This window comes from Phycodurus eques, chromosome 3, assembly GCF_024500275.1.
Source record: "Phycodurus eques isolate BA_2022a chromosome 3, UOR_Pequ_1.1, whole genome shotgun sequence".
In the NCBI taxonomy this organism is placed as follows: Eukaryota; Metazoa; Chordata; class Actinopteri; order Syngnathiformes; family Syngnathidae; genus Phycodurus; species Phycodurus eques.
Window position 1 is genome coordinate 836,951 of NC_084527.1, and position 11,211 is coordinate 848,161.

Below are 11,211 nucleotides of genomic sequence, written 5' to 3' on the forward strand. Positions count from 1 at the left end.
ATGGATAGCAAGATTTTTGAAGTAAAAATAATAATAATAATAATAAATCCCAGCTTTCTTACTTTCCAAATATTTCACTTGTACATGTTTTTAAATTTGGTTTTCATGACAAAAAAACGCAAATACAAAAATTGCTTTGCCCCTTTTAAATGACCATTTTACATTTATTAACATGAATACAATTTCATAAGAATTCATACTTAAAATGTTCTCAAAGAATACCTACGATCATAACTTTTCCCCATAATTGCAATTTTGTTTTCATAATCTTAACCATTTCCCCTGTAAAAATGACTTTTTTTTTTTTAAATCAAGTCTAGACAAAAAGTATCCTTTTTGCCTGTAGAAAGGGATATTATAATATTTTTGGAGCGAAACAAAATCCCAGCGTTTTATCTTTACAAATATTTTACCTGTTAAAATACGGAAAGTTTTCAGACGCCCTTCCATTTTTCACTCTTTGTTATATTGCAGCCATTTGCTAAAATCATTTAAGTTCATTTTCCCCATCATTCATGGACACACAGGGCCCCATATTGACAGACAAAAATGGAATCGATGACATTTTTGCAGATTGATTCAAAAAGAAAAAGTGAAATATCACACAGCCAGAAGTATTCCGACCCTTTGGTGTTGCACTCATATTGAACTCGGGCGCTGTCCGTTTCTTCTGATCACCCTTGAGCTGGTTCTCCACCTTCATCGGAGTCCAGCTGTGTTTGATGATACTGATTGGACGGGATTAGGAAAGCCACACCCCCGTCTTTAGAAGACCTTCCAGCTCACAGTGCATGTCAGAGCAAATGAGAATCATGAGGTCAAAGGAACTGCCCGAAGAGCTCAGAGACAGAATTGTGGCAAGGCACAGATCTGGCCAGGGTTACAAAAACAATTCTGCTGCATTTAAGGTTCCTAAGAGCACAGTGGCCTCCATAATCCTGAAATGGAAGACGTTTGGGACGACCGGAACCCTTTCCCAATTCTGGCCGTCCGGCCAAACTGAGCCATCGGGGGAGAAGAGCCTTGGTGAGAGAGGTCAAGGAGAACCCAAAGATCACTGTGGCTGAGCTCCAGAGATGCGGTCGGGAGATGGGAGAAAGTTCTAGAAAGTCAACCATCACTTCGCCTCTCCTCAGTGCAAGACACATGGAAGCCCGCATGGAGTTTGCTTAAAAAAAAAAAAAAACACCTGAAGGATTCCAAGATGGAGAGAAATAAGATTCTCTGGTCTGGTGAGACCAAGATAGAACTTGTTGGCCTTAATTCTAAGATGTATGTGTGGAGAAAAGCAGGCACTGCTCATCACCTGTCCAATACCGTCCCAACAGTGAAGCACGGTGGTGGCAGCATCATGCTGCACGGACAGGAGCGCCGGTTGCAATCGAGTGAAAAGATGGATGCGGCCAAGTACGGGGATATCCGGGACGAAAACCTTCTCCGGAGGGCTCGGGGCCTCAGACTGGGACGAAGGTTCGCCTTCCAACAAGACAACGACCCGAAGCACGCAGCTAAAATACCGAAGGAGTGGCTTCAGAACAACTCCGTGACTGTTCTTGAATGGCCCCCGCCAGAGCCCTGACTTCAACCCAATCGAGCATCTCCGGAGAGACCTGAAAATGGCCGCCCACCACCGTTCACCGTCCGACCTGACAGAACCGGAGAGGGTGTGCAAGGAGGAATGGCGGAGGGTCCCCAAATCCAGGTGGGAAAACCTCGTTGCCTCATTCCCAAAAAGACTCGCGTCCGGATGGGCTCAAAAGGGGGCTTCGGCTCAATACCGAGCCGAGGGGCTTCTGAATACTTCTGGCTGTGTCATATTTCACTGCTTCTTTTTGAATCAATCTGCCAAAATGTCAACAATTCCGGTTTTCTCTTTCAATATGGGTGCTGTGTGTACATGAATGGATGATTTTAGCAAATGGCTGCAATAGAACAGAGTGGAAGATTGACGGGGGTCTGAATGCTTTCCGTACCCACTCTAGGACATAAAAAAAAACCCATGACTTTCCCGTGTTAAAAGACCGTTTGATTTTCATAACTTTCCAATAATTCTTGGCTTTAAAAATGTTTTCCATGACATGAACGCGACATTTTGCCGCCGTTGAGAGAGCGTTTTCACTTTGGCAACTTGGAAATGTTCTTCTGGTTTCCCCTCACGTCATGGATTTTGTTCCCGTAACCCGAGTCGAAATTCGAGTGAGCGCGACGAACGAAATGCCGTTTTTTTTGTTTTGTTTTATTCGCCCAGCTGCGTCTGGACTCGTCGCAGGAGTCGGCGTGCCAGGCGCTGCTGGAGCAGCTGCGGCAGGAGCTGGAGCTGCTCAACGCCTACCAGAGCAAAATCAAGACGCAGACGGACGCGCAGCACCAGCGCGAGCTGCAAAAGCTCCAGCAGAAGGTCGCGCTCAGACGCGCGCACCTCCAGCACAAGGTGGACCACCACAACGTGACATTTCATTCAAAACCGTTCAATCCCAAATGTTTACACTCGTTCATTTGCACTGCGCCTTCCTTTCCTTGTCGGTCTGTCGAACTGCTTTGTGTTTTTTGCTGCCGCCTGCCTTGGCCAGGTCTCTCTTGAAAAAGTCTTGTTTAAGCTCAATGAGACCAACAACAGACCAATAAAGGATCAATAAAATAACAATCTACACACCCCTGTTCAATTGAGAGGTTTTTGGACAGAGGAGGCGGCGAGCAAATGTACAATTCTCCCAAACGCTTTGTGAAAAAATTGATGGCAGAGGCAAATGATTTGTTTGGAAATATTGATGCATGAGGGGGGGGTGCTGGAGCGCCACCTAGCGGCTACGTGCGCACGTGCCTGCGCCCACGCGTTGAAGGAGCCCAACATGGCCGACTTCCCGTGTGTTGTCCACCGCGCTTCTTGAGACTTTGTGGAGGGGGAGTGATTTGTCTCTACATTATTTCCATCGATATATCAACAATTTACACCCGTTTTTCAATGTTGCGTGTGCGTTTGATGACGACTTATCATTTGTAAATATTCAATTGGTGACGGTCGTTGTTTTTCAGTCTTTAAGTTGCGATTGACAGCTGCGGGAAGGCCCGCCGGGCGGCAGTGTTGCCGTCTCCGGCCATCACTCGACTGCCAGTCATTTTGAGGGAATCAACGGTCGGAAAAACGAGGTCGAGCCCGCCGCCCGATTTACGTAAATGAGTTCAAAATGGCAAAGTTGGCCGAAAGGTGACCGATTTAAAAATCTCAATTCTTTTCAAATATTTTGGGGAAAATCACGCTTCACCGTCGATTCCCATCTAAATGACGGCGACGGTCATCGACGCTGCCGACTAGCGGGCCAATCGTCGCTCTCAACTTGAAACCTGCGTTGCTTCTTCTTCTTCTTCTTACGTTCGCCTCCAAAACAAATGCGCGTGCCCGCTGATCCACAAACGCATCTTCAACAATTCAATTGAATGTTTACATGAGAAACGCACACACATTCAAAAATATGCATAAATCGGCGCTATTACTTGTGGAAATAATGTGGAGACAGGCGGCCGACCGGTCAGCACATCTGGCTCACAGTTGCGGGGACCGGGGTTCAAATCCCGGCCCCGCCTTTGCGCGCATGTTCTCCCCGTGCCTGCGTGGCTTTCTTCCCGCATCCACAAAGCACGCGTGCTCAGTTGATTGCCCGCAGGTGTTAATGTGAGTGCGAAAGGTTTTTGTTTGTTTGTTTGTTTGTACGTACCCTGCGATTCGTTCGAGAAGCGCTCGAGAAAATGAACGCTTAGGATGAACTTTGCGTGCATCTCCCCACGCACGGGAAGCGCGTCTGCCAAATTTCACCTCGCTTCAACCAACCAAGCGAACAAGGGCTCGGACAACAAGAGCTTGTTTTTCCCACGGCTTGAAATGCATCACACTGTTGCTCCAGCACGTGTTTGTTTGTTTATTTAGGCTTTACGTGTGATTTGGATTTGTGAACGAATGGGTTTATTTGGTTGTTTTTGGTTTTTTTCCTCGAACGCGTTTGTGCGTGTGAAGCGCTGGTCTCCGGTGACGTCATCACGTAGGCAACCCAGCTGCGGTGCGTGTCGCCCTCCGCTGGACTCGCGCCGCCTTGCAGGTCCTACGCCATGACGTCATACTTGGAGCGATACCATTTTCTTGACCTCAACTTCCTCCACAATACTGGATGCCTTTCTTTGTTGTCGTTGGTGTGTGTGGTTTTGCGTCAAGCTGTGATTGGTCACACACACACACACACACCTGTGTCACATGATAGTTGTGTTTTGTCTCCCACACTCGCGCGTGTGCGAATGTAACGTGACAGGCCCTTTGGTACGACATCGATGATGATGATGTTGTTGTTGTTGTTGAGATGGAAGAGGAGCTGCTGTCGCTGCAGAAGGATCGCACGGAGCGCATCAAACATCTGCTGGAGCGTCACGAACGCGAGCTGGACGCCTTCGACGCGGAGAGCGCGCGCCTGGGCTCGGGGAACTCGGCCGCCGCCGCCAAGGACGACGACTACAGATGAGGTCGCCACGCCGCCGTCGGGCCCCTTTTCGCTTTCTTCTTCTTCTCGGGACCGACACGCGAGAGGCGTGTCCAGAAAACGAGACGAGCGTTTCTCGGCGCTCGCAGCTATCGTGAATAATACGAATTATTATTCGTTCTGAATCGTGCTAATAATAATAATGCTAATAGGAAGGTGTGGTGGGGGTTTAAGCACAAAGGGCTCGTTGCCGGCGACTTTGTACAGAAGGATTTCGGGAGAGCTTTTCCCTATTTTCGTATTCAATTTGAAGTGGGATTTCACAGGCAAAAATCTGATTTCTTCTCCGATCCGTGTTGCGATTCCGTCATTTTCTTGCGACGACGATTGCGTGCACTTTAATCACGGCGTCCGCCATCAAACGAGCGCTGTTGGCGTTGACGAGCTTTTAATTGTATTTGTAAATAAAGTGCTGCTGCTGACACAACACGCACGCACGTCTTCTTGTGCGTTCATTGCACAACACACACACACGTTTTGTCTTTTTGTAAAAATATTTTTGAAGAAATAAATAAAACACTTTGGGGTTTTTTGTTAAATATTTAACCAAATGTGACTTAAATGTTTGAAACTTTTTTTTGTGTATCAGATACGAAATAGTCGCCAACTTTTTGTGATTGTTTTTCTTTGGACTTTTTGGTGACATTAAAATGCCTTTTTGTCAACTTTTCACTATTTTTAATTCTAAATTGTCGTCAACTTGGTGTTTACTTTTAATGAAGTACTTATAAGTTACTTTACTTTTTTAAATGCAAACTTGTCTAGAAAATATCAGCAACCTCATGAATTGCAACCTTTTAAATTGAGCTTAATTTTCAACAATTCATTTTTAGTTGCAAACTTTTTAATTTTAAAAAATCAGTACATGAATTTGTCAGCTACATTCCACATTTTAATTGATTAAAACATTTTCTTGCCAGCTTCACGGGATTGTTTGAATTGAAAAATGTCCACTATTTTATTTTGAATGCAAATTTGTCATTTCTCACTGGAAATCAAAATTTTCACCATCTTTCCAGTGTCATTTTTTTTTTTTTTTTTTTAACACTTATTTTCTATTCTAAATTGTCTCCTACTACTGAATTCTTTTTTTGATGTTGTTGCCAACATTGTATTTGTGTTGTTTCAAGTACTAAAAGTAGCTTTTTTCCACTTTTGTCAGACTTTTTTTTTTTTAATTGCAATTCACAAGTACGTAAACAAATCCCATCACCCTGCTAATGATAAATTGACTACATTTTTCATCAATTGAAAACCATTTCAACTAGTCACAGTTTTTTTTAAATTCAATAATTCCGTTTGTCAACATTTCAAATGAGATTTTTTTCTTTTTCTTTTTTTTAAATCAACATTTGTGTATTTCTCTCTGGATTTTTTGGGAATGCAAACATGCTACCAATTGTTTTGACACCACGTGATTTTCACTGTCAACTTTGGACTGTGTCATCACCTTCTCTCACTTCAAATTGAACTGTTTACAATCGAGACAGATTGGAAAAATAACTTTCAAAATTGTAATTTGTCGGCAACTTTTTCTCTTGGGGGACTTTTCCCCCGAATCCCGCCGGTCAAACAGAAAAGGCCTGTTCGCTGAGGTTGGAGCAAATGGTCTCCTTTTTCAAATTGGAAGTGAAATGAGCAGACGGAGCCAAACGAGGCGATCGCTAAGCAGCTTCGTTGTTTCGTCGGGTTTTGGTTTTCCTACTTTCCGGCCAGCTGGCGGTAGAGTTCGGGCACGTAGTCGTCCCACTGCGCCTGGTAGCAGGTGGCGGCCACGGGCGCGTCCAGCCCGTACTTGCGGCGGAAGGCGCGCACGCTGAAGTCGGCGCGGCCGTCGCCCGAGCGATCGCCCAGGACGCGCTCGCTGCACGCCAGCGCCCCCGCCTGGCTGTACACCAGCCACACGTAGCGGTGGAGACCTACGCGCGGGCCAAAAACAACGCAACGCACGTTACTCGCGCGCATTTTGGGCTCTTTTCTACTTGACTTTTGTATTCATCTTCTGACTCCTCCCCCTCCCAAACTTTTTCAAAACTCTAACCCTTTCCCTATGCCTTCCATTTACTTACTTTTTCCACCACATTCTAACCCTTATACACAGTTTAAAAAAAAAAAACTTTCACCCCCCCAACTTACTGTCCATTTTCTGACGTTTTTTTTTTTTTTTTTTAACCCAGTTTCATACCCCCTTTCACCCTTTTCCCCGCACTTTCGGTCCATTTTCTGACATCATACCAGTTTTGCGACACTTCATCTATTTTCTGACATTTTCCCGTTTTTTTTTTTAAAACCCATTTCCCCCCCATCTCACACACTTTCTATCCAATTTCCAGCACTTTTCCCCCACTTTCTACACTCACATTACCGGCAAGCTTTCGTTGCTCAGTGTGTTTTTTTTTTCTTTCGTTTTTTTGTCTCAAAAGTATTGTATTTTTTTGGGCGTCGGGGGTCAAAATGGCTGCAAATAAATAAAATAAAGAGGAAAGAGGATTCTGATCATCCCACACTTTGTACCCGTTTCCCTCACTCTCTATCCCTCTTCTGTCCTCCCACTTTTGCTCCATTTTCTGAACCTTTTGACCCGTTTTCTGACATCGCATCCCCACTTTTCGAACGCTCGAATTCCATTTCCTGTGTCTGTTTTGTGCGTTTTGCGTCACCTGTGCCCCGAGGAGGGCCGGAGCCCACGTAGTCGGACAAGACCTCGCCGGAAGACACGTCGTTTCCTTTCATGTTGACCACCAGGAAGTGATGCCACTCCCTGATACAAAAAACACAAAAACATTTCAAACCTCTGTTTTCAAGTTCAGAAAAATTTCAACAGTTCTTTTTTTCCAAATACCAAACGGGGAAAAGCTTCCTTGAATAAATAAATGTAAACATTTGTTGATTTTTTTTGCAAGGAACAGGCCTTTGAATTAGGCAACAGAATGGAATAAAAAATGTAAAAGAAAGTTTTGCAGCAAATTGGAACTTTTTGAAATGTTAACGTAGAAGAAATGGCTCCATATTTGAATTTTGAAAAGGAGCTGTGAAAAATGGACCCGCCAAACATTTTCATTGAATCATTTATGTAACAGCTTGGCAAGAAATTTGATTCAAAAAATGTTGAATGCAAACAAAATTGGCCACAAAGTTGAGTTAAAAAATATCTATAAATATATATTTCGGAAGAAGCTGGTGACACATTTGAAGATGTATTTCTAAGAATTTGAATCTGTGCGGTGACCTGAATTTGGGGTCTCCCCTGCTGGGGGCGTCGGGGTCCGTCAGGGCCAAAGTGTAAAGTTTCTTGGGGTCACATCCCTCCCACTCGATGCAGGTGGGCCGCTCCTGGACCTGGGGCGGGGGGAGGGGCCTGTCAATCAACGTCACGGCTATTCGCCGCGACTCACGAAGAACGAGAAACCACTCTGAAAGTTTTTCAATTGAGAACAAATTAGAACTAAAAACAAACGTGCAATGTTGGAGAAAAATTGACGGCTAATTTTTTAAATTAAACTAATCAATTTGAAAAATTTGGAAGCAACTTTGAATAAAAAAAAAAATATATAGTTAAAAAATATAATTAAAAAAAATAAATAAAGTTGGGGACAAATTTTTTAAAGGTTTTGTTTTATGAATCCTTATTTTGACAAATTGCGAAAAAATGAAAATCTGCTAACAAATTTCAACTTAAAAAAAAAGAAATAAACCTTAACTTTTCAACACCAATTGAATAACAACAATGTGTACAGTTGTGGAAAATACGACTTTTGTTTTATGATTGCTATTTTTTTTTAAAATGATCAATCATGAAAAATTGCCTGAACAATTTTATCAGAATCAGAATCGTCTTTATTTGCCAAGTATGTCCAAAAAACGCACAAGGAATTTGTGTCCGGGAGTCGGAGCCGCTCGAGGTCGACAACAGACAGTCAATCAATTGCCAGAGAACGCTTTGGAGACAGAAAGACATTGACAAAAAAAAACAAAAACAAAAAAAAAACACAGTCACTGAGCAGTAAAGGGTTGCTAGTTATCTGGTAATCCAGGTACAATGATGATGATTTTTTCCGGACAATTGTGCAAAAAGATGCAGCGTCCTCTAGCACTTAAGAGCAGTTGGAATGACGAATATTGCAATAGTCCGGCCGGTGCAATGAGCGCCGAGACTTCAAGGAGTGGATGCGGTTTAAAGTGACGACGATCTTTCATTTCAAAACAAAACAAAAAAACCGGTGAAAAGGTGGTGATGACATTAAAACAAGCGCACTAATTTGCCGAGACATTTGAAGTGGCCCCAAAAGAGGCCGCTTCTGGATCGACGTCACGGTTGTTCGTTTCGTCTCCTTGCAACTTGGATGACATTGTGACTCGAAAGCCGCATTTCCACGTGACGCCGAACACTAACGCGAATGCTAATCGTCGCCTGAGGAGGAAAAGCATTTCGTCAATTGGACTTTTCGAGCCCGTCGCGGCGGCTAGGCTAAAGCGGCTAACCTGCGTGGGCGTGAGCACTTTGCCCAGCTCGTCGATCTCCACGGAGCCGTACTTGACGCTCAGAGGCCGGCCGGGCTTGTCCTCCACCTCGTGGAGCTCCAGAGGGCCGCTCCACCGCTCCACGTCCACGGGCATGTTGTCGCCGAGCGTCGAACGTCGCTCGGAAAGAGCTGCTAACCGCTAACTGCTAACTAGCCGCTAGCACACGACGGCGCTCGCTTGTCTGGGTTCGGATTCGATCGCGGTGCGTTCAGGGACAGGCAGAAAAACTGAAACTATCGATTAGCGCGTCACAACACGTTTCCCAAGATGTAGAGTCTATTTTTGGCATTATTGTGACGTGTGAGACATTTTAATCTTTACTATCCAGCGAATCCACGCATTTTGATTCGCCGTTTTTAAAGGCACTTAACTCCACTAGAGGTCGCTGGAGTTCCAGTAGCAAGCTGCTGGCAGTGGTTTCCAAATTGCAAATGATATTTCCACGAGGAAGAGCTCAGGGCGAGCCGTCAACACAAGTGTCGCCAAACGTGCGCACCGCTGCGAGGCTGCACGTCCGAGGACCGGAATTTGAAGACTGCGGAAAGGTACCCCGACCATTTTGTATGCTTGTTCATATGAAAACAAGTTACGACGTGCGACACCTGATAAAATGACTGTCGATTGTCTGCACTCAGACAATGAAGCAAAAGTCGCGGCAGGAATTATTTTACCGGACAAATTAAAGGAACTGTGTAAAAATACAAGTGTCCCACATATTTCATTGTGCAAAGATGGTGAGTCACAGTGGAAACATGAGTAAAACAAGGACAGGAGGCAGAAGATCGGCAGCAAATAGAAAACAAACTAGTCAACTGGCCTAATTAGGAAGGCGATGTTTTGGACTATACAGGGTGATGAAGGGAAACACATGCATCCCGTTTTGATTCGAACAAATGATCCTCACTGAAATTGATGCAGAAATATGAAAAAAAGTTCCCCCCAAAAATGTGATGTAGGCCATATTAAAGGGGCTTTACCGGTACAAATGAGACCCAAAACAGAATATAGACCAGGGAGTCGTCGATTTCCATTCAAAGCAGATGCACGTGAAGGAATCAAAGCGGTAATTGAAGCACTAATGAAGGCAGGCGTTATAGTGGCGTGTCCAGAATCACCATATAACACGGCCATTTCCCCCCGTAAAAAAGGTGGGTTGGGGGCTTGCAGGCAGTCAATTCTGCAGTCATACAGAGAGCAGCGTGCGTACCAGATCCCCACACACGTTGTTCAATTCATTGAGACCAGACGGTGGCGGTCGAAAAGAACAGTCCATTTTGGTTTGCGTTTACATTTGCGTTTGAGGGCAAAAAATACACATTTACTCGATTACCGCAAGCTTACTGTGAAAGTCCAACCATTTATTCACAAGTTGTGACAACAAGCAAGTCTTCTGGCATCTCGGGATGGAGAGACACGCGTGCAAAGATTCATTGGCCTTACTGCAGCATCTGGCAGAAGAGGGACATAAAGTTAGTGAACACAAATAAATTGCAATGGTGTAAAAGGCGAGTCAAATATCGAGGCCATAATGTCAGTGTAGGAGGAAGGACTATATTAGAAGACGGGAAAGCTATCGTCTTAAAAAAAACCCTAAACCACAGGCGAAGAAACGTAGAATAATCATTTTTAGGTCTGACAAATTAGTGTGGCGCATGGATTCCAAACGATGCAGAAATTGTTGCCCCGTTGTCAAAATGAATGAACGGATGAAGCCAACCTTCAAACGACATCACCTGCTCAATGGAGTACCGAGGCAGGAAAGGCCTTCTGTGACACGAAGCAACATTTGGTGTCCACTGCTGCGCTAGGCCTTCCAAATGTAACGAGAAAACATTCATTCAAACGGTAGATTGTAAAAACGATGACGTGACCTCCGTACTTCCACAACAATCCGGTGATAAGCGAAGACCACGGGCTTATTTTTCAACTAAATTGGACAGCGCGACGTGTGCGTGACCGCGTTGTGTCGGAGCAGTTGTGGCAGCCTCGATGGCAGTAGAAGAGCACTTCCACGATTGTGTTATTTCATCCATGAACTCTTCATGCAGCGTCTGCTCTCCTATTGCAAACCAATATGGCGTTTTTATCACCTGCAAGACTTTTATCTTGCACGGCCATCTTGCTGTCACAACCACATTGGACTGTCGAGCGATGCACAACCTTA

The 11,211-nt window shown here is 44.6% G+C and overlaps 2 protein-coding genes across 9 annotated transcripts in view; one reads left to right on the forward strand and one right to left on the reverse strand.

Annotated features, from left to right (window-relative positions):
* Positions 1-5,188, forward strand: part of taok3a (TAO kinase 3a) — a 61,776-nt gene extending 56,588 nt beyond the window's left edge. For all 8 annotated transcript variants that reach the window (XM_061671271.1, XM_061671268.1, XM_061671272.1 and 5 more), the window contains 2 exons: positions 2,249-2,431; positions 4,347-5,188. In XM_061671271.1, coding sequence (XP_061527255.1) covers positions 2,249-2,431; positions 4,347-4,505 — 342 coding nt within the window. In that variant the 3' untranslated portion in view covers positions 4,506-5,188. The remainder of the gene's footprint in view (positions 1-2,248; positions 2,432-4,346) is intronic.
* Positions 5,189-6,136: 948 nt separating this feature from the next.
* pebp1 (phosphatidylethanolamine binding protein 1) lies at positions 6,137-9,438 on the reverse strand. The gene is made up of 4 exons (XM_061671305.1): positions 9,006-9,438; positions 7,753-7,862; positions 7,184-7,284; positions 6,137-6,442 (listed from the first exon to the last, which is right to left on the reverse strand). The coding sequence occupies exons 1-4, from the start codon at positions 9,138-9,140 to the stop codon at positions 6,225-6,227; spliced, it is 564 nt and encodes a 187-aa protein (XP_061527289.1). The 5' UTR covers positions 9,141-9,438; the 3' UTR covers positions 6,137-6,224.
* Between the last annotated feature and the right edge of the window lie 1,773 nt (positions 9,439-11,211).

Bases quoted from the DNA above. Each gene is read 5' to 3' on its own strand.
- pebp1 (XM_061671305.1), bottom strand. From the start codon at position 9,140: ATGCCCGTGGACGTGGAGCGGTGGAGCGGCCCTCTGGAGCTCCACGAG. The intron at 7,863-9,005 runs GTTAGCCGCTTT...CCCCCGCCCCAG, and splicing joins AAGTGCTCACGCCCACGCAG to GTCCAGGAGCGGCCCACCTG. The intron at 7,285-7,752 runs GTCACCGCACAG...TTTTTGTATCAG, and splicing joins AGGGGAGACCCCAAATTCAG to GGAGTGGCATCACTTCCTGG.